At 37.3% G+C, this 26,381-nt stretch overlaps 2 protein-coding genes across 4 annotated transcripts in view; one reads left to right on the top strand and one right to left on the bottom strand.

Annotated features, from left to right (window-relative positions):
- ST7L (suppression of tumorigenicity 7 like) overlaps nt 1-14,250 on the top strand; it is a 155,259-nt gene extending 141,009 nt beyond the window's left edge. The window contains exon 15 of the mRNA XM_087445453.1: nt 12,587-14,250. Within this exon, the coding sequence (XP_087301579.1) occupies nt 12,587-12,640 (54 nt within the window). The 3' untranslated portion in view covers nt 12,641-14,250. The remainder of the gene's footprint in view (nt 1-12,586) is intronic.
- Nucleotides 936-26,381, bottom strand: part of CTTNBP2NL (CTTNBP2 N-terminal like) — a 50,288-nt gene continuing 24,842 nt past the window's right edge. For all 3 annotated transcript variants that reach the window (XM_004420670.3, XM_087445435.1, XM_087445442.1), the window contains 3 exons: nt 9,934-10,164; nt 6,157-6,264; nt 936-5,076 (listed from right to left, as the gene is read on the bottom strand). In XM_004420670.3, coding sequence (XP_004420727.1) covers nt 3,595-5,076; nt 6,157-6,264; nt 9,934-10,164 — 1,821 coding nt within the window. In that variant the 3' untranslated portion in view covers nt 936-3,594. The remainder of the gene's footprint in view (nt 5,077-6,156; nt 6,265-9,933; nt 10,165-26,381) is intronic.

Genomic DNA, 26,381 nt, shown 5'->3' on the forward strand with positions numbered 1-26,381 from the left:
ACTACCCCAGTCTCCTTTCTCCTCCTCTGCTTCTACCAATGAACTGGCGGTTGATACGTGAGCAGATGGGTAGACATGCTCTCAAATTTTCTCAACTAGTTTTATAGCAATTAAATTAAAATTACTCCTGTGGAACAATGCTCATTGCCTACCTCTGACTCATGATTATGAAAATATATCCTATTTGGAAGCCAGCATTTCAAAAGACATTTGAAATTCTGTTTCAAGGACTAGGCATCAGAAGCACTCTATAAATTATATATATATACACACACACACACACACAAATTGACAAGTCAGCACTGCTGACAGTGAGGCTGTTATGGGAAAACGGATATACCCAGTGTTTGTTGAAATGATCATTAATTGGCTTAAATGCTGGAAATTTAAGATATGTAAACATCCACACTGTTTAAACACTTGTACATCAAAGGATTTTCGTCTGGCTACAATTTGCATTTGCTAACAATGTAGCATCAACAGCACTGGACTAGGAGACAAGGGATGCATTAGTCATTTGTAAAATTAGAGGGCAGGACAAGATCAGGCATTCTTAAGCTTGAGTACATGAATCATGAATGGCTTCAGGGTCTTGGGATCCGGTGAAGAAATTAACCAAATTTTGCACATAAGCATATCCATTTTTCTGGGGATAGAGTCTAGCTTTTCTTAAATTCTGAAAAGGTCCAGAACTCCCAAATGGTTTAAAAATTACAGACTGGATTATTGCATAGCCTTCTTCCAGCTCTAAGGTTCTAAAGAAAACCAATGTCCCAGCTCCTTTTGGGGTCTCACCGGGATAGGTCACTGACTTCATTCGGTTTTTTAAAGCCACGACCGAGTGCTCCCTCTACACCACCTGCTCCTTCCCCAACAAAACAGGCCCTGTTGTGCAACATTCTTCACTTTGTACAAACAAGACTATTTTTCCCGGAAACGGTATGACAACTTGTTTTAATGTAGTCTGCTATAAAAATGGATGAAGACTTCTGCATGGTACATTTGGCTTTACAAATGTTAATGACTAGTTAATGCTTGTGTTATGTGTTGCACATCATTATAATCTGTTGACCAGTAACACAGCTTTCGCAACATGGGTTAATACCAAAATTGTGAATCATGGAACTTTTACTTAGCACACACACAATCTACAGCAAACTTAAATACTAATCTATACTACCTAACTGGATTATTGGATCCATTGCAGTATTGTGCTTATTTATCTCAGAAGATAGGCAACTAGCAAAAATACACATTTCTTTTGCATTTCCCCACCCCCATATTACACTGTAAAAGAAATACATTATTCAGTGCACTTCCTAAGAAATAAACTTCCTTATAGTATCTCTCTCTATATATATCTATGCCAAAACAAAGAAAGAGCACAATGCAACTTTTAAGATTACCATTTAAAGCAAGAGAGGTAATAATGCTCTGGGACTAGAGCCCCCTCTCCTGTTTAGAAAGTTCAGCTATTTTATCAACACTGTTCATTTGGCTATGCATGGGAATAAAGTTTAATGCATGATTGCTTTGGGCAGTTTATAAGATACCCCCTTCATCATTTGGTAGACACCCTGGGGCATTAGTAGTAGTTTAATTTTTGATGTATTGGCCTTAATCAAACCATAACCTGTGGAGACGCCAATATACTCCATTGTGATTTACACAGTGATTTCCATCACCTGCCTTTCTCTTATCAATTCTGATCAGATTAAGATGAAACAGATTTTAATTATAGCAGGAGGTCAGGGGCTGCTGGATAGATGTTGGCTAGGAGAATGTATGTGAGGACACCAAGGCCTCTCCATCCCTGTGGACACAACGTCATATAACCACCATGTCTGAGCTGGGTTGCAGAGTCTTGTTTGGAACAGGGGTATAGTTATTATATTCTACGGACTTTGTCGGCTGTACTAGCCTACCAGTTGGAAAGAGTGGAGGCTTTTGTCCTCACAAACTCACTATGATGGAAATGACAGAAGTTTCTAGAATGAGAGGTTGCAACTTGGCAGCTTGTGAGCTAAATCCAGCTGCAGAAGTGTTTAAAATTTTGAATCAGTTTCGATATTTAAAAATGAGAATATTTCTCATGAAAATTTGGATTTCATAAAAATTTGAGGAGCTGGTAACCCTGGTCTAGCATTACTGCATGGCAACAAGCCCCCGGAGCCGCCCAGCGGTGGCCCTTCTAAATGGAGCTTGGGCACTTCAGTTTGCTCCAGCTCCACTACCCCCAGCTGTCTTACGCCACTTGATTGAGTGACTTATTTCACATATGACCAGCTGAGTTCTGTGACACTGGGGTTAGTTTGGCTCTGCCTTTTTATGATGCTGAAGACCTGACTTCATTTGGAATTTCCCCACCTCCCTGTGGACAACATTTCTTCATTGACTGATTAGGTCCCAGCCACATCTAGTTGCTTTGGTAGGTAATCTTAACGTGCATTTCTACTCGTCCTTTATGCTATATTGCAAACTCCAAAGATATAATCACACTAATATTTATGTGTTTAAGTGTGTGTATGTTAAACACGTAAAGGGGTGTGTCTATACAGATATATGTGTACTTCCATTTAGGCAAAAGTTAATTTGGTTCCACAGATACAGACACCAAGTGGTGGCAGCTTGGAGAGTAAGTGTGACAATTTAGTAAAACCTGTATAATTCTGACTTATAATATTACAAAGATAGTGAATTTTAAGTTATTGCTTTTTGATTACATAATAAAGATCTCATTCTGTTGCAAAACTTTTATACAGAATGAGTAACCATTTCGTATTCAAGTACTAGCAATAGGAATCAGAAGTTCCTTACACAACAGTAGATGCCTGAAGACATTTTTTGAATGGAGATGTGATTTCATTCTATTCAAGAATTTATGCAGGAAACTGGGAGTGACTTAATTTTTCAAAAGTACAAGAAAAGCAGCATCCCAACTGCTTAATGCTCAGGAGGGTTTCTCAAGGACCCTGTAAAGCTCAGCTCTGTGGTGAGTTTATACCCACCTTTGGGATTCCCATTCTACGTATGCAGCCTTGTTTCTGAACACAAAGCTTGTATTAAAATCAGTAAAAGAGGATTAAAAGTAGTGTTAGTTTTTAACATTCAGAATTCACAGAGGATCTCATTTTCTGCAATTAAATAATCCATTTTGTGTTTTCACTGCAGAATCACATTCATATGGCAGTCTTATTTCAGGCACTTTTTAAACATGTTCAAGTGGAATAAAAATCTGCATGAACCACTTCTGCATAATTCAAAATGAGTGTTGAGTGATTCTAGTCCCAAAATAGACAGCAAGTCACCGCCTGGTACTCAATTAGCTTTCTCCGTCACAACATGATGGTGACTGCTGAGCTTGAGATGTCTTTGAGGTGCCCTTCTAGCTTTAGTACAAAGATGTGAGGCATAAAAATCCAAACTACTCAGTTTCTACTTAAAAAATACAAAAAGGTGAAATACACTAAATGTATTATACAGATGGTTTCAGCTACTATCAAAATAAATAACATCATCTGACTCAACGGTTTGACTCTGAGCTCTTGGACGAAACCTGATGGAATGTCAAATGTGGAGGCTGCCTCCTAGGGACTAGCTGCTGGTAGGCAAGAGTATCTCGACGTCCTTGCCATTGGCTACGACAGCATTAGAAGAGCAGCTGCTGGCAAGCTCTTCTGTGGTGGTCAAAGAAGATGCCTGGGAATGAGTTTTGGTTAGTGGAGTGGTAGTGGATGGAGAAGGAGTGAGACCAGGTTTTTTAGGTGGGATGGGTGGAGGGTTTCCTCTCTCAGCTCTGGGGATGGTAGGGGACTTGATCCCTGGAGACAGGGGGCTCAGAGGACTGGACACTTTCCCTGGAGTAGGTGAATGGCTGGTGTCACTTCTTGGGTTGGCAGTGTTGGCCAGATTTCGATAGTCTGTGCCAAAGGGAGAGCTGTTGGGAGAGACGGGCTTGACTGGCCCTTGCTGGCTAGTGAATCTGGAGAGCACCTGAGTGACTGTATTCCGGGCCAGCTGCTTAGCGGCAGAGTTGTCCATGAGGGTAGGGGACAGATCCCTGGATGGAGGACTCTGTAGACCACTGGCTTGTTGATCCTGATCTGCTTGGGACTGAAATTTGTGCCGAGCAGCATGGAACCGCTGGTTGATCCCTACTTGGTAGGATGACTGATAGCCGGGGCTGCTAGCTGAGGACCCCAATAAGCGCTTAGTTAGTACTGGTGAAGAGCAAGGAGAGGATGTGAGAGAGGAGGAGGCAGTGCTGCTGGGAGACAGTGAGCTCCCACCGGAAGGGAGGTGACTAGGCATTGGGACTGGAGTCTCGATTCCCATAGGACACCCACCATTCTCCACTGCTTTCTCTTGGGCCAATCCCACAGATTTCTCTCGTGGAGGCACTTGGTTTTCTACACTGCTGCCTGTAATCAACTCCTTGGTAGTTTGTATCTCTGGGTCAAAATGGCCATTGGTTTTTGCATAACAGTAAGTAGGAGTGGTGGGACCAGGCAGCCCAGTGGTTGCCACCTTGGCTATGTTGTTCCCATGGCTTCTTTCTGCCTGAAAACTCTCTGTTTGGCAAAATACAGACACTAGCGTGGGAGGCTCAGTCGCTGTGCCTTTAGACATAGTCACCGGTTTCTTCAGTTGCTCACTAGGGCTACTATGCTGGTGAGAAGCCTCGAGATCCTTCACTATTTTCTTCAAACTTTCCATTTCTTCTTTCAGAGTTTTGGTCCGGTTCTCTTCTCGGTTGAGTTTTGCTCTCAGTTGTTCTCTTTCGATGTCAAACTCAGACAACTGCTTCTCCACCTGGGCCTCGGTCTGCAAGCCTCGCTTCCTCTCAGCTGCCAGCTCTTCCTCTAGTTTACTCACACGGCTCTTCTCCTTCTCCAATTTCAGGCTCAGCTCTCCTGCCTTCTGCCCCTCCTCGGCTGCCTTGCTGGTGGCTTTCTTGCACTCGAGCACCAACATGGACGAGAGCTGCTTGTGGCGAGAGCGCTCCTCTTCCAGCTGACTGGAGAGCTTCTTCTGCTCTTTTTCAAACTTTTTCACTTGGGACTTTTCAAATTCCAACTGGAAAAAAATACCACCATACATCATGATTAGAGTAAGAAAACAAAGAGACAGTGAAAAACTAACATCAAGTAGTGTCCTGGCTAGCCCTTCTCTGGCACACAGGATTACCACATATGCCGTGTGCTTAGATCAAATATTTCTGAAGTATTGGAATACCCATCACAAAAACGTACACACCATGATTTTATCTTTCTTTGACGATTTAGGAAGCACTACTAGTTCTTATACTGTCTCAGGGTTATTAGTGAGAATATGAACCATCACTGTGTTTTAGGTCTGTGGAGAGTGCAGACGATTAGAACCAATCAAAACAGAAAACAGAAAGCCATATATACCAGATTTGTGATGAATGCTGCTGAAAACAAAACTTTAAAATTTTTAGTAATAAGACTTTCTGATCTTACAAACAAACAAACAAATAGTTGCACTTGAACCATACTTTCTGCACAAATGCAGTCTGTTTTAATCGTCATCCCAACCCTATTTAAGGCACAGAGACTCTGAGTGAGAGGGAGAGGGTTGATGGAACCCTTTTGGTCAGTGTTTTACAAACTCTGAGACCCATTAAAGGATAGGGAAACCAATTTAGTGACCCACGATTAGAATGTTAAAAAAATGAATGTGTATTATAAGCAGTATGGGTTATCTATGATTTCATGAGATTTTTGTTTTAGGCATGTGTATACTGCATATATATACTGGGCTGTGATGTAAAATGTATGTCTTACCGGGAGTCCTAAGTCAAAAAAAGTTTGAGAGCTTGAAGTTAGTGTTCCCCAAAGTGTGTTCTATGGAATGACAGTCCCACAGTGAGTGATCTATGTCAAAAAAGGATTTTATGAAAACATAGATTTGCTAAACACAGATACCCTATCTTGTTGTTGAAGACTCACAATGTGCTTTTTGCATACTGAGGACCCAAATTGAAGTTAGAAACCTGTTTAACTTTGCTTAATCCAGTAATTCCTAGCCTTATTCGACCACAAAGCCCTTTTTTTTGAACTACACCCTGCAGAACAATCTTTGAGAAATGCTGTTCTAGGTACATGCTGCTGCGAACACCTCCATCTTCATTACCTGTTGAGTCAGCCGCTCTCTCTCCTTCTCCAGCATGTAGGTGACATCATCTCCTTCAGCTGTGTCCTGTGCATGCCTTTGCCTTTCTTCCTCAAGGTCTAGGATCACCTTTAAAGAATTAAAAAAAAAAGTCATTTCTAAATATCAGGGAATCACACTTATAAGACAATTAAATACTAAGTGCCTATCTAAGTACCTAAGATAATCCCTGAGATAGGTAAATAAGTAAGTAAATCCCAGTCAGGGCCATTAAGGAGCACGCTGTCTAGTAGGGTGAAAGATATGCAAGCTATGTGCTAGAAAACAGTAAGGTATATGCTTCATTTTAGGTATGCACAAAATGACATGTAAATTGAAGAGAGCAACTAATCAGCTGTAGGGGTTGAGAAGGTTTCAGAGGATTCATAGAAGGTCCAGAAACTGCAGGCAGTTTGGTGGGACTAGGGGACAGGTGTAGGTGATGAAACAAGACAGGACCATGCAAAGCTGAAAGCTGAGGTGCTCCCCTCAATGCTCAAATCACAGGAGGCACCAGAGAGGGGGCCCAAAATTAAACATTTCAAATAGCTGACATCCTAGCTGTGCCTTGCTTAATTAATAATATGCATGTTGTATATAGTTAGATAAGAGGTGAAAAGACTCTCTTGACTTCATCCTGCATGTAAAAAGGCTCAATTATTGGGATCTTAAGGGGGGATTTTTCACAAGGCCTTTTTTGGGGGGAGCAAGATCAGCCCTGAGCTAACATCCATGCCAATCCTCCTTTTTTTTTTTTTTTTTTTTTGCTAAGGAAGACTGGCCCTGGGCCCTGGCTAACATCTGTGCCCATCTTCCTCCATTTTATATGGGACGCCACCACAGCATGGCCTGACAAGCAGTGCATCAGTGCGCGCCTGGGATCTGAAGCCGGGCCGCCGGCAGCAGAGTGCGCACACTTACCCACTATGCCACGGGGCCGGCCCCTCACGAGGCCTTTTAATTAACCTGCCTACCCCACTCCACTTATTCTAGTGCCAAAGAATTAAACCCAATTTTAAGAATACAAATTTAAAGGGACATTTCCCTCATAATCCTGCCTCCCATAACTGTACAATACTCCTATTGGCAATGGATTTCCTTCTAGTAGCTTCTGCTCATGCTTCAGAGGTGCCCTGGCCCAGACCTCCAAGGCAGAGCACTGTCATCCCAATGGCCATTTCTCATTGTTTCTCCTAACAATTTTTATGAATGGAGAGAAAAATTTTCTGGGACATGAGACTCTTCTTTAAACACAAAGTGTTTTTGCTTACAAAAATGAAAACATTTTGGTGTACTTGCTTCTGGTTTTAAAAAAGCTAATTTTTCAATTTAATAGAAAGACAAGCTTTTGGCTAAAGGTGGTAGATCATTTCCTCTCCCTTCTGAGAGCCCTCTAAAATTATAGAAATGAAGTGAAAAGAATAAAAACCCACAAAGACAAAGAAAGAGACGTGAGCAGAAATTTTAATAACATATGAAGAAGGAAAGGCTGGATGCGTGGTAACTCTCTTGGTGTGTGTTGGGAGGAGGAAGCTGTTTTGCCCTGCAGGGCCCCAAAGAGACACAGAGCCTGGAGGGGTAGGTACTACAGAGGAGAGGAGAGGTGAGGTGAGACAGAAAGCAAGGGGACTGGCTCAAATTCTGTATTTTCCAGATTTGTTTGTCCCCTCAACTTGATTCCTGTACATTGAATGTTAGCAGCCAGGCATGTACTGCCCAGGCGTAAGCCAGATGTTTATCCTCTAAGAAACAGAATGTGACAGGCTCAGGATTTGGGAATACCGGGGATGACAGAGAATAGGGGTGAGGAAAGGGGATTATGTTTGTTTTGGCAAGATGGTAGAGGTGGAGAGGAAAGGGAAGTGGGGTGTAAGATAACAAAATCTGCCTCTATAATAAAAGGAAGTAATATAAGTGTCTAAAATTGATAAAGCGAGAGAGAAGTATACCATTTAGAAATACGGAAGTTAGCTACCAAAATAAATGGTTAAAAGAAAAAAGTGGTTGTCTCTGAATACTGACGAGAAGAGAGTGGGAAGATGTGGACTGGGGAAGTCTATTTTTCATAATGAGCAGAGTAACCATGTAATTTACTGTTCAAATCACAACACTTCTGAGAGTCAAAGGAGATATTGTTAATAACTATGCCAAGGCGATAGGCATAAACTGGGACTCTCGCAGGCAAACTGGGTCAATAAGCACCCTAATTATATGCCTCTAGGTACTATTTGATTTCTAACAAAGTCAGTGTTCTACTTTGATAAAACACTTAAGAATAGATAGGCAGTTGGTTTAAAACATTTAACACTCACTCAAAGAATCTTACATTGAAATATAACATTAAGAACTTTTTTATTATTTTTAACTTCTTCCTCTCCCCAGTCACCTAGAGCCACAACCATCCCATCACTACACCTTCCACGGGCATGACAGCCAGCCAGCCTGCCCTTCAGCACAGCTCTATTGCTTCATGTAGGAAGTGGAAAAAAGGCCTATCAAACAAGGATGTTGGGAAGATTTTCTTAGAGGATTATGTAGAAGTCCCCAAAATTTAGGCAACTAACTCAAGTGTATGGACACCTTTTAAATTAAGGTATAAATGCCTTCTGATTATTTCATTCTAGATCAGAGGTTAAACTTTTCTGGGTCTTGGACAACTTTAAGAATTCAATTAAAGTTACAGGAAAAAGTTCATATTCTACAAAACTGCATAAACTTTTGGCATTCTGTATATTTTCTGGGGGATCATGGAACATCTGAGGCCCATCCATGGCTAAGAACCTCCACTCTGGTCTTTCCTTTGGACTTAGTGAAGAGAAAGAAAAGTCATGGGCAGGACCTAAGCCTGAGCAGTTGGTCAGCTGTGTTTGAAGCAGATGGCTCTCTAACGCAGGTAACTGTAAAAGTAAATGAAGGCCCATCACATGGCAGCTGCTAACCCAATTTTTCAGAATAAAATGCTTCCTACTAAATGCACTGATGTCTCCCCTTGTTGGTATAAATCTAAACCAATAGTTTTAAAAAATACAGATTCTAGCCAAGCATCTCTTTCAAGCCAAATCTGAGCAGTAAATGACAAGTTGGAGAATAAAATCACAAGCACTAGAATTCCAATGAGATGAGGTGGAAGAAAGCACAGGTTTGCCTTCCTACCTAACTTGGGGCTGTAAGACCTGGAAAAACACACACAAACACACTTTCCTAATGGGGTAGAACAGCTTTAAGGTAAACAACTCCAGGGAATGTTTATGGTTTCACGAAGTAAAATGCAATGAAACTCAAAACAAGGAAAAAAAATGAAAATAATCTATTGGCTATTAGCATGTTTATAGTCAGGTAAATTCTCTCTCTCTGTCTTTTAGATATAGCATTCCCCAAATACCTGTTAATCTTTCTATTTATCACTTAAGTAAGCAAATACAGAACACTCCGTTCAGCTACAAGCTTGGTCAAACCCCAGTTTGTTGCTAAAGTTTGGATGATCAAGAGCTGAAAAAACATACCAAGTATCTTGGAGTGTCATATCAAGAAGGAATCCTGTCTTAAATAATGTGTCTGGCACACTACCTAAATTTAACATTTGCAATAACCTGTGTTTTCTATCTTGTGGCTCCTAGGTAAGCTAAGGGGCTTTTTGACACCTGTGAGACCTCCCAATTGAATTACTATGAAAACTGGCAGCTGACAAGAAAGTATCAGGCACGATTTATCAAGTCTTCACAAGAGTTGACGTAGCACAAGTCAACTGTGTGAACCCACCTTCCGGTGCCTGCTCTCAGCAGCAGCCAGCTGGGACAGCATGTGCTCCTGCATGTTCTTGCACTGCTTCATCACCACCTTAAGAATGGAGAGTGGGTTTGTGCAGACCGGCTGCTTTTCGCCATCATTCTTCTCCTTCAGTGTTTCAAAGTCTCTCTGTAGAGCCATCAAAGGGTCACTGATGTTATATTTTCCATAGCGTTCTTCAATGAAAGTATCTCTGTGTTGGGCCTGGGAAAGAAAAAAAATAAGCATTTTGCTTTTAAAAACTATTGAGGAGGGAGATCTGCTAGCAGTTATACATTAAAGGTGGTAATGTTAGTATGAACGTAACCTGACTACAAAATCAGACTGGGCCATCTAAATATAGAAATAACATCAGAAAGGGGGCCTAGTATAATAATAATATTAACAAGAACAAATACTTATATAGAGCTAACTATGTATTAGACATTGTTCTAAGCATTTATATTCATATTAACTTATTTAAATTTTACAACCCTATAAAGTAGTGCTATTATCTCTACTTTGCAGATGAGAAAACTATCACAGAGAGATCAAGTAACTTGTTCCAGGTCACTCATCTAGCAAGCTGTCAGAACTGGGATTTAAACCCAGGCAGCCTGGCTCTAAAGCCTGTCCTTAACCACCATGCTTCCTGCCTCTGCTTATGAATGCTTATATTACCAACAGGCATATCTTATCTTTTCTTTCTGTTATACTATTTGCATTTCTAAAATATGGTAAGCATGATAATTTTATAAGTTTACATATTTAGAGACCCAACAAAGTGGCTGTAGGTAAGTAAAGGATGCTAGAAATATTTTCACATTGTAATCTAGGACTATTTGTGATTTGTACATACAGAACTTCCCTCAGTTGTTGGTAGGTCAAGAGGGCAGAGGCACTCACAACTAGAGGTCCAGACAAAAATCTCTTCTACTTGCTGCCAAATTCCACCCCCTCTTCTAGTCTCTGTTCAGATGCTATCTTCCATCCTCCAATCTGTCCCCTTCAGGGCTTGGTGAGCTTTGGGGATGAGAGGGCCTGGACTGAGGGCTGGTGCTTGAATTCTGGCCTAGGGCTTTGGGCCTGGGTGCCAAGGTGGATCTAAGGGTCAGGAGGGGAGTGGAGAGATATTCTTAGGCTCCCCTCTTCCCTTCTCTCTGCTAGGAAGGACTTGAAGTATTACTTCATATAAGCATCATATATTTTGTGCAGGTGAACAGAGTGACATTAACACTTACTTTACCACACAGACACTAGACAGTTTCCTGAGACATTTTATAATAAAAAAAATGAAGTGTTAATAGAAGATTGAGGAAACTCTCAAAAACCACAGCAAAGTACTACATAATTTAAGCTTTCAAATGAAATTTAGTTATTAAAACTATTATCTTTTATGAATTTTTAAAAATTATTTCATCAGAAGCTATGTTTTCTTACTACCACCATTGACAAATAGGAACCCATTTGAAAAGAAAGGAAAATTGACAATTCAATAGCTTAAAGAAAAAAAGAAACCTCAAGAAAATAAAGCAAACATGGAGTTTCTTTAACACAGAAGTATGTTTCAGTGTTGAAATTTGATGCCTCTTTCTTCATTAGACTGTCCAAGTTCAAGACCCAGGAATCACTTAGCCTTATGCTACAAATTGGTGTTGATATCAGTTGGTAAATGTTCAAAGCAGAGTTAGAAGCCCTGGGTTTTACTTCTGGCTTGACTACAACCATCTTAAGTGATGACATTATTGGAGTATTTGGATAATATTTGTATACTGGAAAGATGAAGAGAAAAATCTATTTGTTCCTTTAAGTTATTGGTAACGATCTTCCTAACTTGATTACAATTATGTGTATGTGTGTGTGTGAGCATGCTGAGAATTAAAGGGAGGAGAGATTTGAAAGACAGAGTCCAAGATAGAATCCTATTTTTTTCAGCTTCACGTTGAAAAGGAAATACTCAAAACAAATTTCAAAATAATCTCTAATCCATTTCAGATGGAGAAACAAAAGACCAATTCCCAAATTGGCTACTTTTATTATTATTTTTTTATTATTTTTAGTGAGGAAGATTGGCCCTGAGCTAACATCTATGCCCACACACCTCTACTTTTGTATGTGGGACGCTGCCACGGCATGGCTTGATGAGCGGTGCATAGGTCTGCGCCTGGGATCCGAACCTGCAAACCCCTGGGGGCCACCGAAGCAGAGCACACAAACTTAACCACTATGCCACTGGGCCAGCCCCTATTATTATTTTTTTAAATCATGATAAGAGTAAAACAAAAAAGCTAGACTTTAGTTTCAGTCAAACATGGGCCTCATCAATATTTTCCTTTTACCAAGAACATGTTTCTTTAGGTATAAAACATAAGATTGATAACCCAGGATTCAATACAAGTATCTATTTGTAGATAGCTATTAACGTCCTAAGGCAAATCCATATTTAAAAACAGGCTTCAACAAAGGAAGTAAGAGGAAAAAAACTCGTTAAGAAGTTGAAATTCCACTTTTCTGTCACATTTTTTATTCATGATTACCGTTTCTGTATGATTAGCGGTGGTAAAGGAATGATTATTGATACTGAAATTAGTTTAGTAGGGCAAAAAGAAAAAAGTAAACCTAAATTTTATGACCTTTTCCTTTTCAGAATACCACGGAGAAAGTGGGATCAGAGAGCAGGAGCTGGGAGTACAATTCATGACCTTGACATCAAATCTGCTGAGAAGCTCTCTCTCAGGTTTGAGTATATAGTTAACTATTCCTTAAAAATATGACTTTTTAAAACCCACACTGTTATTATCCTGTATAATTAATAAGCATCGCAGAGTTACGAGTAATAGATGAGGAGCTTCTTTGGTGAGATCTCAGACTTCTCTGAGAACAGTTGTTAAGCTGTCTGTTTTCTCTTGAAGTACTTCATAGTAATTCCATAATCACTTGCATAGTAATTACAAGTTATACAAAATTGGTGGCTTTGCAAATAAATGAAAAGAATGTGTGGAATAATCTAAAAAAGGTTCCTTGTCACAAAACAATTCCTTTAACTACATCTAATATGAGACCCAAATATGGGAAAAGTGAATTCAAAGTCTTTATTTATTATATGAAATACTGGATTGGAAAATGGCAGATGGTATAGGGTATTTTTCAACCAACTTAATGCCTCAGTCAGGTGAATTGTATGGATTTCGAGTTTAACAGCACAAATAATAACAATAAGCAAAAACAGATGTTAAGATTTGAAGAATAAAAGAGCTTTAGTGGAGGTGAGTATTGGTTATCTATTCCTGCATAACAAATTACCCTAAAATTTAGCAGCTTAAATAGTAAATGTTTTTTGTCTCACATAGTTTCTGAGGGTCAGGAATCTGGGAGGGGCTGAGCTGGATGGTTTTAGCTCAGTGTGTCATGAGGTTGCAGTCAAGCTGTCGGCCAGGGCTGCAGTCACCTGGAGGCATGACTGGGGCTGTGGATCCATTTCCAAGCTTACTCACATGGCTGTTGCCATAGGCCTTGGTTCCTTGCATGTGCTGGCTCCCCACACAGCAAGTGATGTGAGAGAGAGAGGGAGAGGGAGAGACAAAGACACACACCAAGATGGAAGTCCCAGTGTCTTTTATAACCTAATCTCAGAAGTGACATACCATCACTTCTGATGTATTCTACTGGTCACACAGACACCAACCCAGTAAATGTGCGAGGAGACTACTTAAAGGTGTGAGTATCAGGAGGTGGGATCACTGTGGGCCACCTTGGAGGCTGGTCACCACAAGGTGAATGACTAGATATGCCACCACTATCACTGACACCTCAGGTCAAAATTCAGAGACCAAGTACTCATACTAAAAACTGTCAAGGCTAATTTTTAATACTTTAATGATATTTCAGGTATTTTATGAGAAATTTTAAATGATCTGGATTTGACTTTTTGGGGGAGGAGTTCAATAATACAGCTAAAATCAATCAATTTCTTACAATTTCATTATTTTCACTTCAATGACAACATATATTTTAACTGAACAGAAATTCCTACATTGTCAGAAAACATGATGGTTTTTAATTGCAGACAACAGGAAAATAATTGGCTAGACAGATTCAATGATAGAGGGTATTACTACAGCAGACAAAACATACTAGTCATCTATTACTCATTTGTTTTTACTGTCAGAGAATGAATGAAACATACCACTACTGAAAGCTTAAAATAAAATCACAGAAGGTCCTTGGAGTCTGCCATGCTTGCTCTCCAAAAATTTCAGCTTTGCTATGACAGACTTCAAAAAGAAATATGAAGCAGTCACCTTCTCTTCCCTCCCCAATATTACTTATACTATTATATATATATGTCTAAAATATATCATATTATATCATATATAATAATATAAATAATAGTATAATAATATAATAAATAATAGTATAAATTATATATATATATATCTATATTCCAATCTTAAAATAGGAAATCAATCTCTTTATTCTTTGGATGATAATCACCACATGAAAAGTGGTTCCAAATCTAAGTTTCTTTAAGGCCCATTTAATTGGGGGTTTATATTCAAATATAACATTTTATTTTCAAGACTGAGGCTGGTAACAGAACTGGATTAAGATGCATCTTTGCCATTTATTGCCAATTTTGAAGTGATACTTTTAAAAGTAATCAGCAATATAAACATTGTGCCTTTAAAAATACCTGAATACCTCAATGCCAGGGATCAGAAGGACAAAAGAACCTGATTCCAAGATGGTTTCTATTAATGCTACCAAAAGCATGTTAAAAGGAATCCTTTTCACACACAAGTTGAATCTATTAATCTTCAAATAATTTCAACTCTGGATCCCTGATAAACTATAAATAGCTGCCTGAGCAACTGGAAATAAAGCAACCATTCTGGACAAAGACGATAACAAGCTTACAAATATACCCTTTGTTCTTGAAGTTCCTTGTCACTTGCTGAGAGAAAACTGGATTTTAATGTTTGACAATATTGATAAAAAAGGATTTAGCCTCATTTGAATTAAACTTTAATTTTTGGAAAATGGTACAGAATTTAACATGGCAGTAAAGAAAGAAAATTTTCCTAATTTAAAAAATATTTCTAATATATTATTGAAAACCCAGTGCTACTTCCACTTAACCACAAATGCTATATTCTCAAATCTAGCCTTTTCTAAATGTTTATTTTATTTAATACTTTTTGGCCCTAAATCCTAACAGAATTGGGATTGTATCTTGACTCTATCACTTTCTATCTGTATTATCTTCAGAAATTCCCTTAACTTCTCTGTGCCTCAGATTCCTCATCTGTAAAATGAGGATAACAATCTACCAATAGGCTTGTTATAAAAATTAAATGAGTAATGTACAATGCTTCCTACAGTACCAGACACATAGTAAGTACCATAAATATGATTTAATTTTTTTCAATAACCAAGTTTAGAAAACAGGTTTTCCTTTATTTTAGACCCAATGACTAAACCCATCCCTGCAGATTTAAGATTCTATAAAATTGTATTGGGCAGGAAATCTTTAAAAGCAAAACAAAATTCACCAATTCCCAAATAACTCCAAAGTAATACATCACTAAAAATATATTGGGAACCTGGATAATCAATAACAGTATCTGTTCATTTAGCAATTAATCCTGCTATGTGACATTTTATGTAATGTGGTTAATTGGTATTTATCTCTTGCATTATGATTAAACATTTCCCATTTTTCTGTCTTTTTTTTCCCTGCCTAGACTGTGACTCAAAGGAAGAAGCATTTCTCACATATCTTTCTTCTTCCCATAGCCTTAAACCCAAGACATTTAACCCAGATGTTTACTTACCAGGCTCTTTCCTGATGTCTCAGCCTCTCCTTACTCTCATCATTCTAGTGAGGTCAATATTTTATTTTGCTGTTAGTAAATCATAGAGTAAATCTATGATTTACTTAGTATAATGACTTAAGGTAATATCAATTTATACATTTAGCAAACTGACTTTGAAGTAGAATGAGCTTCAAAGATTCCCTTCGGAATCAGTTTGCAGCCACAGACATTTATAAAAGCAATTATTTACATAAGGATAGATGATCATTTATTATTATTTGAATACAGAGTACTAAATTCTTTTGAAGACTAAAAATGGTAAGTTTAGTATAAATAGCTACAAGTGTGGTGCTTCCAGCTAGTAGGCTGCTTATTGATAGAATAAGAATATGAGTAAACAGCATAATGTAGCTGCTTCAACATTCAAATTCCAAAGAGTCCTGCAAAAACTCCTAATGAAATTGAAATAAATATGTTGAGGTTTTTTGTCTTTGTTCTGTTTTTTTTTTTTTTTTTTAATGTCTTCAGTTAAAACAAGTTACATATACATCCTGGACTGGGTCTACATAAATAACTTTTTGAGGTGGGGAATAAAATGTGTAAAGGAATTCAACAAGCACAGAACAAATTAATGGTCTGAACATAAATTAAGGATTTTAAAGTATAATTTTTAATGATGCATTAGATCCTAATCACTTTTATTCAGGAGACCATATATCTCTTAAAATATAACGAGAGTCCACACCTACCTCATACTATACACAAAAAACAGGTATGGATCACAGACCTAAAGATAAGATATGAATGGCCAAAAAGCAGATGAAAAAGTGCTCATTAGTGATCAGGGAGATGTTAATGTAAAGTAAAGACTAAAATTAAAGACTGACAACACCAAATGTTGTCAGTTAGGATATGGAGCAACTAGAACACTCACATATTGCTGGTAGGAGTATAAATGGTATAACTACTTTGGAAATTTCTCATAAAGTTAGAAAAATGCCCGCCTGCAATTCCACTTCTAAGTATTTATTCAAAAGAAATAAAAACATATATCCACACAAAGACTTTTACACAATTGTCCATAGCAGCTTTATTCATAATAGCCCCAAAGTGGAAACAATCAAATATCAATCAATAGAAGAACAGATAGATAAAATGTGATGTATTCATATAGTGGAATACTCTTCAGCAATAAAAAGGAATGAATTACTGATACATAAAATGACAATGATAAACCTGAAAATCATTATACTGAACAGCAAAATGCTAGACATAAAAGAATACATTCTGTGCGACTCTGTTCTAACAGGCAAAACTAATATATGGTGAAAAAAATCAGAACAGCAGTTGCCTCTGGGTATAAGGGAGACAACTGACCGGGAAGTGCACAAGATAACCTTCTGGTGTGATGAGAATGTTTGCATCTTGACAGGGGTGTAGGTCAAATGGATGTGTGCATTTGTCAAAACTTATTGAACTGAACACTTAAGATCTGTGCATTTCACTATATCTAAATTATATCTCTAGTTTAAAAATATAAAAATACATAATGAGAGTTAAAAGGAAAATTAAGTTATACATAATATATGCTTTATATATAGTGTTTCAGAAACATGGGAAGTTCAAGCCAAAGTAATTTTAATAGTAACAACAGCAGAAACAACAAAGGAGGCACAAACGCTGCAGCACTTATTACCTGCCATGCAGGCTGCTCAGTGTTCTACATGTCTAATCTAATCCTAACAACATTCCCCTGGAGGTAGACATCACTAGATCTCCATTTTATAGAAGAAACTGAACATGCACATGCGGCTTTCCCAAGGTCACGAAGCCAGTGACGTAGTGGAGAAGAACAGTAAATGGTACATCATAAGTACTGAATATGTTAGCTGGATGAGAAATACATACACAGATATTCCCCCGGACTGTAGGAATGAATTCAGTTCAGTAGGTCTCGATCAGTAGCTTAAAAATGAAATAGAACAGAATAGAAAACATCACAGAGCACTGAATGTTTTAAGGTGAGTACGGTGTTGAGAAACTTTTCTTCTGGCATAAGAATATAGGGGTGTGTGTGTGTCTGTGTGTGTGTGTGTTAGTGTAACCCCTGGGGTCACAATACAAAGTCTATTTTTTACTATGTGTCCCTGTCAAAAGAGTTTGAAAAACACTAGAATAGAATGAAGAACCCAAGAAGTCTGACTCCTGAATCTATGATTTTAAATAGTTTAAGCTATAATAAATATGTAAATTCTAAACCAAGTGATAAGGAATCAGTATTATTGTTTTATTTTAAACTAACAAATGTTACAGAAATCTACAAACCAGGAGAAGTTTGGCCTAACATCAAATATACAAAATGTAAAAAAAAAATTTAAAAATCTGTGTTATCAGGGTTAGACAACCAAAAATAGCATTGGAGAAGTCTGAGAAACTTTTCTGGACATGTGGATGACTCCCAGGGGCATGTGCTTTGAATGCTTTTATTGAACACAATGTTTGCTGGATACTTCATATGCCAAGTGATGTGGGCGATGCTATGGGGATACAGACTTGACTAAGTAAGATGTAGTCCCTGGCTCTCAAGGAGCTTGAAATTTGCCAGACAAGTTTAAGGCCTAACAGCAGAAATAAACAAGCTACCACGGCTTGTTTAAATGTTTTCTAAACAATATCATTAATGTTTAGAGGAACACCAAGTACAATTTATTTGATCAGAACTTTCTAAGACTCAGACCTTACACTCCTAAGGAATAGGAAGGAAAAGGCCAGCCCTGGAAGTGGGCGGGTTCTGACAGATAAATGGGACTATCAGCAATTTAATGAATCACAGGAAACACCATAAGGTTGACAGGGGCACACAATCCACAAACTGTCTCTGAAGTATTACACAAGGAGACCCCGCCCGCAGACTATAACCATAAGTGACCCTTTAAGTAACTGTGAACTTGAAAAACATCTTTATTAGAGATGTGCTCAGGCTTTTTCACTCAGTGTATATTAACAGATAGTGTAGAAACTAACTTCAAGATTAAAATATTGAAAAAGAGCTCACTGAATAAGATGTGAAAGGATATCTTCTTCTTCCTCCTGTTAGGGGATTCTATGGAAGGAGGATTTGAAGCTGTACAATTGTGGGATGGGTCTTAACTCTAAAAATTTGTTTGAAGAAAGATTCTTAAATTACAAACAGACTGATAATACAAGGAAACATGGTAAGAAACAAGTGGCTTAAATGTAAGGTCCTGGGAAGAGGTCGTTAGCCTGGCTGAGAAGTAAAAGTTGTTCACAATTAAAAGTTAATCAAGTAAATAGGAATAAGAAGTTTGCGGGGGTAGAGGAGGGTATGGGGGGAGTGGAGAGACAGGGTAGAATGAAAAAAGGGGACCAGTATGGTTTGAGAACCACACCATGGTGAGAATAAGATGTCAAGGCAGGCAGACAAAACCAAGGACAGGGCTAATTATACCTCCTAATGACAGACAGTAGAACAGAATATCTACGATGACACATTATGAGAGAACAAGTCCCACGTCACAAGTCAGAAGATGGCAAAGTGGCAATTTCTATTGTCACTGCAGCCTTATGGGGAGGGAGGAAGCTAGCATGTGCCGTCATACAGGTAGATTGGGACTCAAATTAGGGAAGGATCGTTTTTCTTTAGAGAACAGAATGGGGAGAGGGGTAAAGAAGCCAAGATGGAAAAAGTAAAAGGTGGGCTATAAGTACATTATGGGGTGTTTAATGATAATTTCAAGTGTGAACTGGCAATGTTCATCACTACAGTAAGGCACTGAATATATGGTGAAATCGAGCGTGCTGAAGTTGACCACTGCTACCGTTAATTCCAAGTAATCCCAACCCAAGGCTGTCTTTATCTTCGTAATAAGTGTCCTGAAGAGGATTAGAATATGCATGGATCTGAAGAAGAACAGGAGTTATCTTTGTCTGGAGATATATGAGCTCTTCCTTTTTATTCTAAAAGGTAGCAACACCATGAGGAAACTTTAACTGTCAAAGAAGAATGGGATAACCAAGACCCCTTTCCCATTTTAATCCCATAAGGAACAGGAAAATTGGCTCTGTCCTAAGCCTCTAAGACTTTGTTTCAGTACTCTTTTCCTTTAGGGACTTCGAGGTGTGATGTGGAGAAGGTGGTCATTCATCCCATTGATGGAAGAGATTGCAGGAAAGGAAGGACAAGAGACTGAAAGGAAGATTTTAAAGGGAAAAGAACTCAGAGCTATTAATTTGGGAAACAAACAGAAAAAGGGGGGATGATGAAGATTTTGTGGAAGCCAAAAACAAAAAGCCACTGGAGAAATGGGGGATAAGTAAATACGTTCTGAAAGAGAGAGGACATGTGAAATTTAGACAGATGCCCACAGAGGTCCTTAGCTGACAAGTCTGGGAAACAATATTTTGTGTATATATCTAGACAGATGAAGAAACATAAGCAATACTGTCCTATTTTCTCTGATGCTCACAAAGTTCCTGTTTACTAATCAGTCAGGGCACGCAGATGGCCACATCCCAATTTGACAGGATTATGTCCACCATGGTAAAATGTCACCTGAAAACTGAATATGGTTTCTGATTTTTTTTTAGATGAATACAAATACATAGTGAACAAAGATACACATTCCAATTATTTGGTATCCTTTACTACAAATATGGAAACAAACACAAAGTAATGAGTTCCTGTCTGAAGAACAAATTGTTCCTTCTTAGTACAAGGTGAGATGCAAATAATGTCACTGAGTGGGAATTATCAACAACAGTAAAAGTTATGAAACTATATTACTATAGCTAAGCCTCTCTTCTAAAAAATATGAATTAATATTCAAGTTAGCCTTAAAGGGCCTGATCTCATTCTATCATATGACAAATATTTCTGAAGAACTTACTAGGTTCCAGAAATTTGGGATGCAGTGCTGAACAAGATTAAGTACCTCCCTACATTTAGTGAAAAAAAGAAATACTAGACATAAAGACAACAGCAATGAAAATCCCTATAATCTGTGATGCTTATCAGCATGAATAGACTAATTCTCATATTATACTAATCTAGTGCAGACAAAGAACAAAGAGAAGTCACATTAAGTATGAGTCAATTCTACAAAAATTTATTGGGTACATTTATGTGAGAGGTTCTATGTATGAAGTTTCCAATGAACAAGAACAGAGACTTCTGAATTTAATAACAACACAATCACATACTCATTTCTACCAACGAATTCAGTCTTTTGTTGAACAGACAGCATGTTAGGTATTGAATTATATTTAAAAATTTTTTGAAGTTATGCATATCTTAGAACTCACTGAGTAGATTTGGCCTTCTGAGGCAGAAGATACTTTTTGTTGTTATTAAACAATGGAATATTATGAACTACACATACGAAAGTGAAGACACGAAAAATACTTTGAAGGGTTGTAGGTGTCCTGCTATGATGATAAATTTCTTAAAATTTTAATCATGTAGCTCATACATATGTTGTCAGCTTTATTTAATTTGAGTCCATGACCTGTGAAAAAATCTGCTTTGAAAGAATAACTTTTAAGTATCTTGTACCAAAGCAGAATTTGAAAATTAAGGAGAAATTTACTCTGCTCTTTTGAGAGAAAATCAGAGATATGGAGGTAACAAGCTCATGCTTTCCCTAGGCATTCTATGCTTGTCTCCACTCCCTTAACTATATTTTAGAATTAATACATATTTACGTGAGAAGTATTCACTACCTGGAAGTAAAGATAGTTAAAAAGTAAATGTTATTAACTCTGTGCTACCCCACTGCTCATACTATATTTCTTACAAATATAATTTTTATTTTAATTTCACAATAAATGAATACTTTCATAAAAAATTTAACTATATAGATAAAGCTGAAGTCTTTCCTGAACACAACCCAATCTCTCTTTCTTCTCCAAGAGTTCTTAGTATGATGGGTATCCTTCCAGACCTTTTCTAAGCATATACATATATTAAATTACGTAGATATTATTATTCTGTAAAACCGTTTTACAACTTGTTTTTATTTATTGTGTCTTAGCGATATTTCTAAGTCAGTACATAGCTTTTTTTCCTCATTAAAAAAAAAGCAATTATATAATAGGTCATAGTAACAACGCACCAGCTCATGCGGCTATATTTTATTGATGGACATTTAGGTTGTTTACAGTTTTCCAATACTGTATTAAATAATACTGCATTGAGCATCCTTGTGCATATATGAGAATAGTTTGGTAGAATAGATATTACTATGCTTTTTTAGGGAAATAATTTCCCATATAATAATATAATATAATAACCTTCCTTCTGTAAATGCTCCCCTTCCATAAAGATTTTCAGGAAACATATAGGATGGTTTCCTCCTACCTTTCAAATTATTCCTACAACTGGCTGAACTGAAATACTAAATGATGGACCTGGGCTTTAATTTTAGAAGCAACCTCTTTGTCTTCCTTTGTCTTTTCTTTATGGGGACAACTAGAAATAACCTCTGATTAATCCCAAATCACAAGGCTAACACATGCAAGGAAGACACAATAAGAGGAAGTCAAAATAACAGGAATAAGCTGTTTCCCTTTTTTATTTGTTTTAGTTTCAGGCTGAATAAATGCAATGAAATTCCCCACTCCTGTAATCTTTTCTGAAGTCTCTCCCCAACTGCTAGAGGACTGTGTGTTCTCTAAAGAGGTAGCACTTGACAAGCTGAATTCCCCCTTTCTTTCCTCAAAGGCGTAAGAAAAACAGAGCCCACAGGAAGATGTCAGTTAAATGAGAAATTTGTTTATTCTTCTGGCGCCTTTACTCTTTTTTTTTTTTTTTTTTTTTTAAACATTTTATTTATTTTTTTATTTTTTGCCCCCAAAGCCCCAGTAGATAGTTGTATGCCATAGCTGCACACCCTTCTAGTTGCTGTATGTGGAACTCGGCCTCAGGATGGACAGAGAAGTGGTGCCTCGATGCGCATCTGGGATCCGAACCCGGGCCGCCAGCATCGCAGCGCACACACTTAACCACCAAGCCACAGGGCCGACCCTGGCGCCTTTACTCTTGAACCTTTAAATGCCAAATTTGTGATATGAATGATGACGTGATAACAAGTTGTATAGCAAGTAGCTGATACCAGACAATATTTTTAAGAGTTAGCTGTTATATATGGGGCTCAAAGTTTTTCTGAATGGAACAAAGATGCTTAATCACTTAAGAATGCAGTCCTCTTTTTTATAAAGAACCAATTTATAAACGGCCCCTATATATGACCAGCCTTCCCTGCTTCTTTTGGCGTTTTTCTGCCAGAGTACCCCACCTCTGAACCTGGGACTTCCCTTTCATTAATTTCATTCCCTTCTCAGGGCAGACCATTTGGGGAGCTCTTACCATTCTCAAGGGAACCAAGCCAAGGGGAAGGAAGGAAGAGGCTTTGTGAGATGTATTTCTGGCTTCACTAGTTGCAACTTAATACTGTTTCTTTTTTGTTTTACTGTGCACACTGTTCTGTGTCTTATTTATTTATTTTTTTTGTGAGGAAGATTAGCCCTGAGCTAACATCTGTTGCCAATCCTCCTCTTTTTGCTGAGGAAGATTGGCCCTGGGCTAACATCTGTGCCCATCTTCCTCCACTTTATATGGGATGCCGCCACAGCATGGCTTGATAACTGGTGCATAGGTCCGCAACCAGGATCCAAACCCGTGAACCCTGGGCCGCCAAAGCGGAGCACGTGAACTTAACCACTACGCCACTGGGCCGGCCCCTGTGTCTTATTTTTTCACTTACTATATCTTGGAGAATATTATACATAAGGATCTGTATTCTCTTTAATGGTTGCATAGTATTCTCTTGTACAATCATACCATAATTTACTTGACCAGAATCCTAGTAATTGAATGTAAGTTGTTTCCAGCATTTTGCTGCTATGAACAATGCTGCAACAAATATCCTCACACATTCACTTTCTTGTACACGCCTGGGTGCAACTGGAGCATAAATTTCTAGAAGTGGATCATGAAACTAGGTTAGTGGGATCACAATCAGCACTTAAAGAAAAATAAAGTACAAAAGAAAAGAAAATAGTATAGTATAGTATAGTGTAAATATTATAGTTACAGTAAAATATAAAGTTAGTATACGTCTTAGTGAAATTTTTGTTTTAGTAATATATGTATGTGGGTGTGTATTTGTGTCCTGGATTGGGGCAAAATGGTGAAATGCATTTCAAAAATGTTTGAAAGACACCTCTTTAGACTCTTGTATGATAAAAGGTATCTTTATCACAGCCTTCTTTTCTCTTCCCCTAAACTCTGATTTTTTCACTGGATAGTCTGGGAACTTGGGTTGGTTTTTCAGGCAGAGAAAGTTGAATTATTTAGAGTGGGTTGGAAAAGAATAATATTAACAATATCAGGAACAACAAATAAGGGAAGAATTTAACTGTAGTTCTAATTAGCTCTAATATCTTTTCCTACAAAGTGAATAATATACAACTAAATTATCTGCTTATGGCTAGACAGTTACTAAACAGAAATTTGAGCAAGAAGGTATACAAGATTATTGCTATTTAAAAATAAGTGTGTCTGATTTAAAAGTAATTTACACATAATACAGAAGTTTTGAAGAAAAAGATTAAAATGCACATATGATTCCACTACCCAGGGACCACTATTAACCACTATTAACCCTCAAACTACAAATTTCAATCTATTTGCTTTAGTCTTTTTTCTATATACATATATATATGTTATTCTTATAATTGAGATTAAAGGATAGAATGTTATGACCCACTTTTAAATTTAGCACTACACTGTAAGAACACTACCATGTCATTAAAAGTTCCTCATATGCATCATATATATATATATTTTTTGCATCATATTTTAAAATAGATACACAATAGTCCACTATATGGATGTACCACCCACTTCATGTAGCCATTAACCAAGGGTTTATGTTTTATAAAGAATTAATTGGAACTAGGTCAAGAGAACTATGTTATCATAGGTTATCTGGGGGTAATTGGAAATAATTTATAGAAAATTCTTTTCATAAATAAATTTTTACATAAAACCATGTAGTCTGAAGCAATTCTCCTCAATAAATAGGTGTTCTGAGACTAGTAAATTTAATAAAAGAAACCAACATTGATTTTTTATTCAAAAGCATAACAGAAAAGTAATACTATGTCCACCTATTCTGTCTGTGATAACTGACTCTGGAGCAGCATTCAGATATAGGGGTATCAGCTACAAAAGCAATCCCCTTTAATATGAATTTTCCTCCTGTGGTCCAAATTAACAAAGAGAAAAATAATGCTTTCTAGGAAATAGTAAAGGAACAGTACATTTTGATGTCTATTTCCTGAGTAGTGATATGATATACTAAAATACAATTTAAATGGTTTAATATGAAAAGGTAATCTTTAAGCTTGTTTCAAATAGATAGATTACTTTTGTTACTCCTAGGAAAAGGGTAATAATATTCTATCAGAAGGTGAAAAAAATTGTACATATGTTTTCTTCTTTGGAAAAATTATTTATCATAAGAAGCTAATAAACTATTAAAAGTAAAAGAAAAAGGATACAAGCTGCTTTAAAGGAGAGCAGTTCATTAAAGCAGCAGAGGTATTCTTTGCTTCTTTTTTTGAAAGGTTTATGATTTTTAAATTACTCTTAAGTTTTGCCATTGGGAAAATAATTTAATTACTGAACTCTACTCAGCAAAATTTTAAAAATTAAGGTATAGAATTCTAGTTTCTAAAAAGCAGCAGAAGAAAGCTGAAGAAGCTACTCTACGTCACTCTGTCTGATCTGTGAGAAAGTCAGTAAGAAACAGGATGCAGGTCTTTTTCAGATAATATTTCAGACACACAGCAAGGACACAAAAGCCAATTATGTTCTCAATAAATACAAAAAAAGCATAGGACCAAATCCAATATCCATTCCTGATAAAATCTGCAAGGTAGGAATAGAAGGAAACTCCCTCAACCTGATAAAGAACATCTGTGAAAAACCTACAGCCAGCATCATATTTAATGATGAAAGACTGAGTGTTTCCTCCCTAAGCTCAGGAACAAAACAAAGATATCCTTATCACTTCTATTTGACTTTGTCTGGAGATTCTAGCCAATGCAATAAGGCAAGAAAAAGAAACAAAAGGCATCCAGATTAGAAAGAAATAAGTAAAACTGTCTTTATTTGCAGACATGATTGTCTGTAGAAAATCCAATGGAATTTATAAAAAAGCTATTAGAACTAATAAATGAGTTTAGCAAGGTTGCAAGGCAGAAGATCAATATACAAGATCAATTTTATTTCTGTATAATAGCAATAAAAGATCAGAAATTAACATTTAAAAAACAATGTCCTTTATAATAATCATAAAAAATATGGAGTACTTAGTGACAAATCTGACAAAAGATGTAAAAGAACTATACACTGAAAACTATAAAGCACTGCTGAGAGACCTAAATAAATGGAGAGGAATACCATGTTCACAGATTACAAAATACAATATTGTTAAGATGTCAGTTCTCTCCAAATTGATCTATAGATTCAATGCAATCCTAATCAAAATCTCAATAGGATTTTTGGAGAAACTGACAAGCTGATTCTAAAATTTACATGGA

Source organism: Ceratotherium simum, chromosome 2 (assembly GCF_057802395.1).
Source record: "Ceratotherium simum simum isolate JZ-2026a chromosome 2, ASM5780239v1, whole genome shotgun sequence".
In the NCBI taxonomy this organism is placed as follows: domain Eukaryota; kingdom Metazoa; phylum Chordata; class Mammalia; order Perissodactyla; family Rhinocerotidae; genus Ceratotherium; species Ceratotherium simum.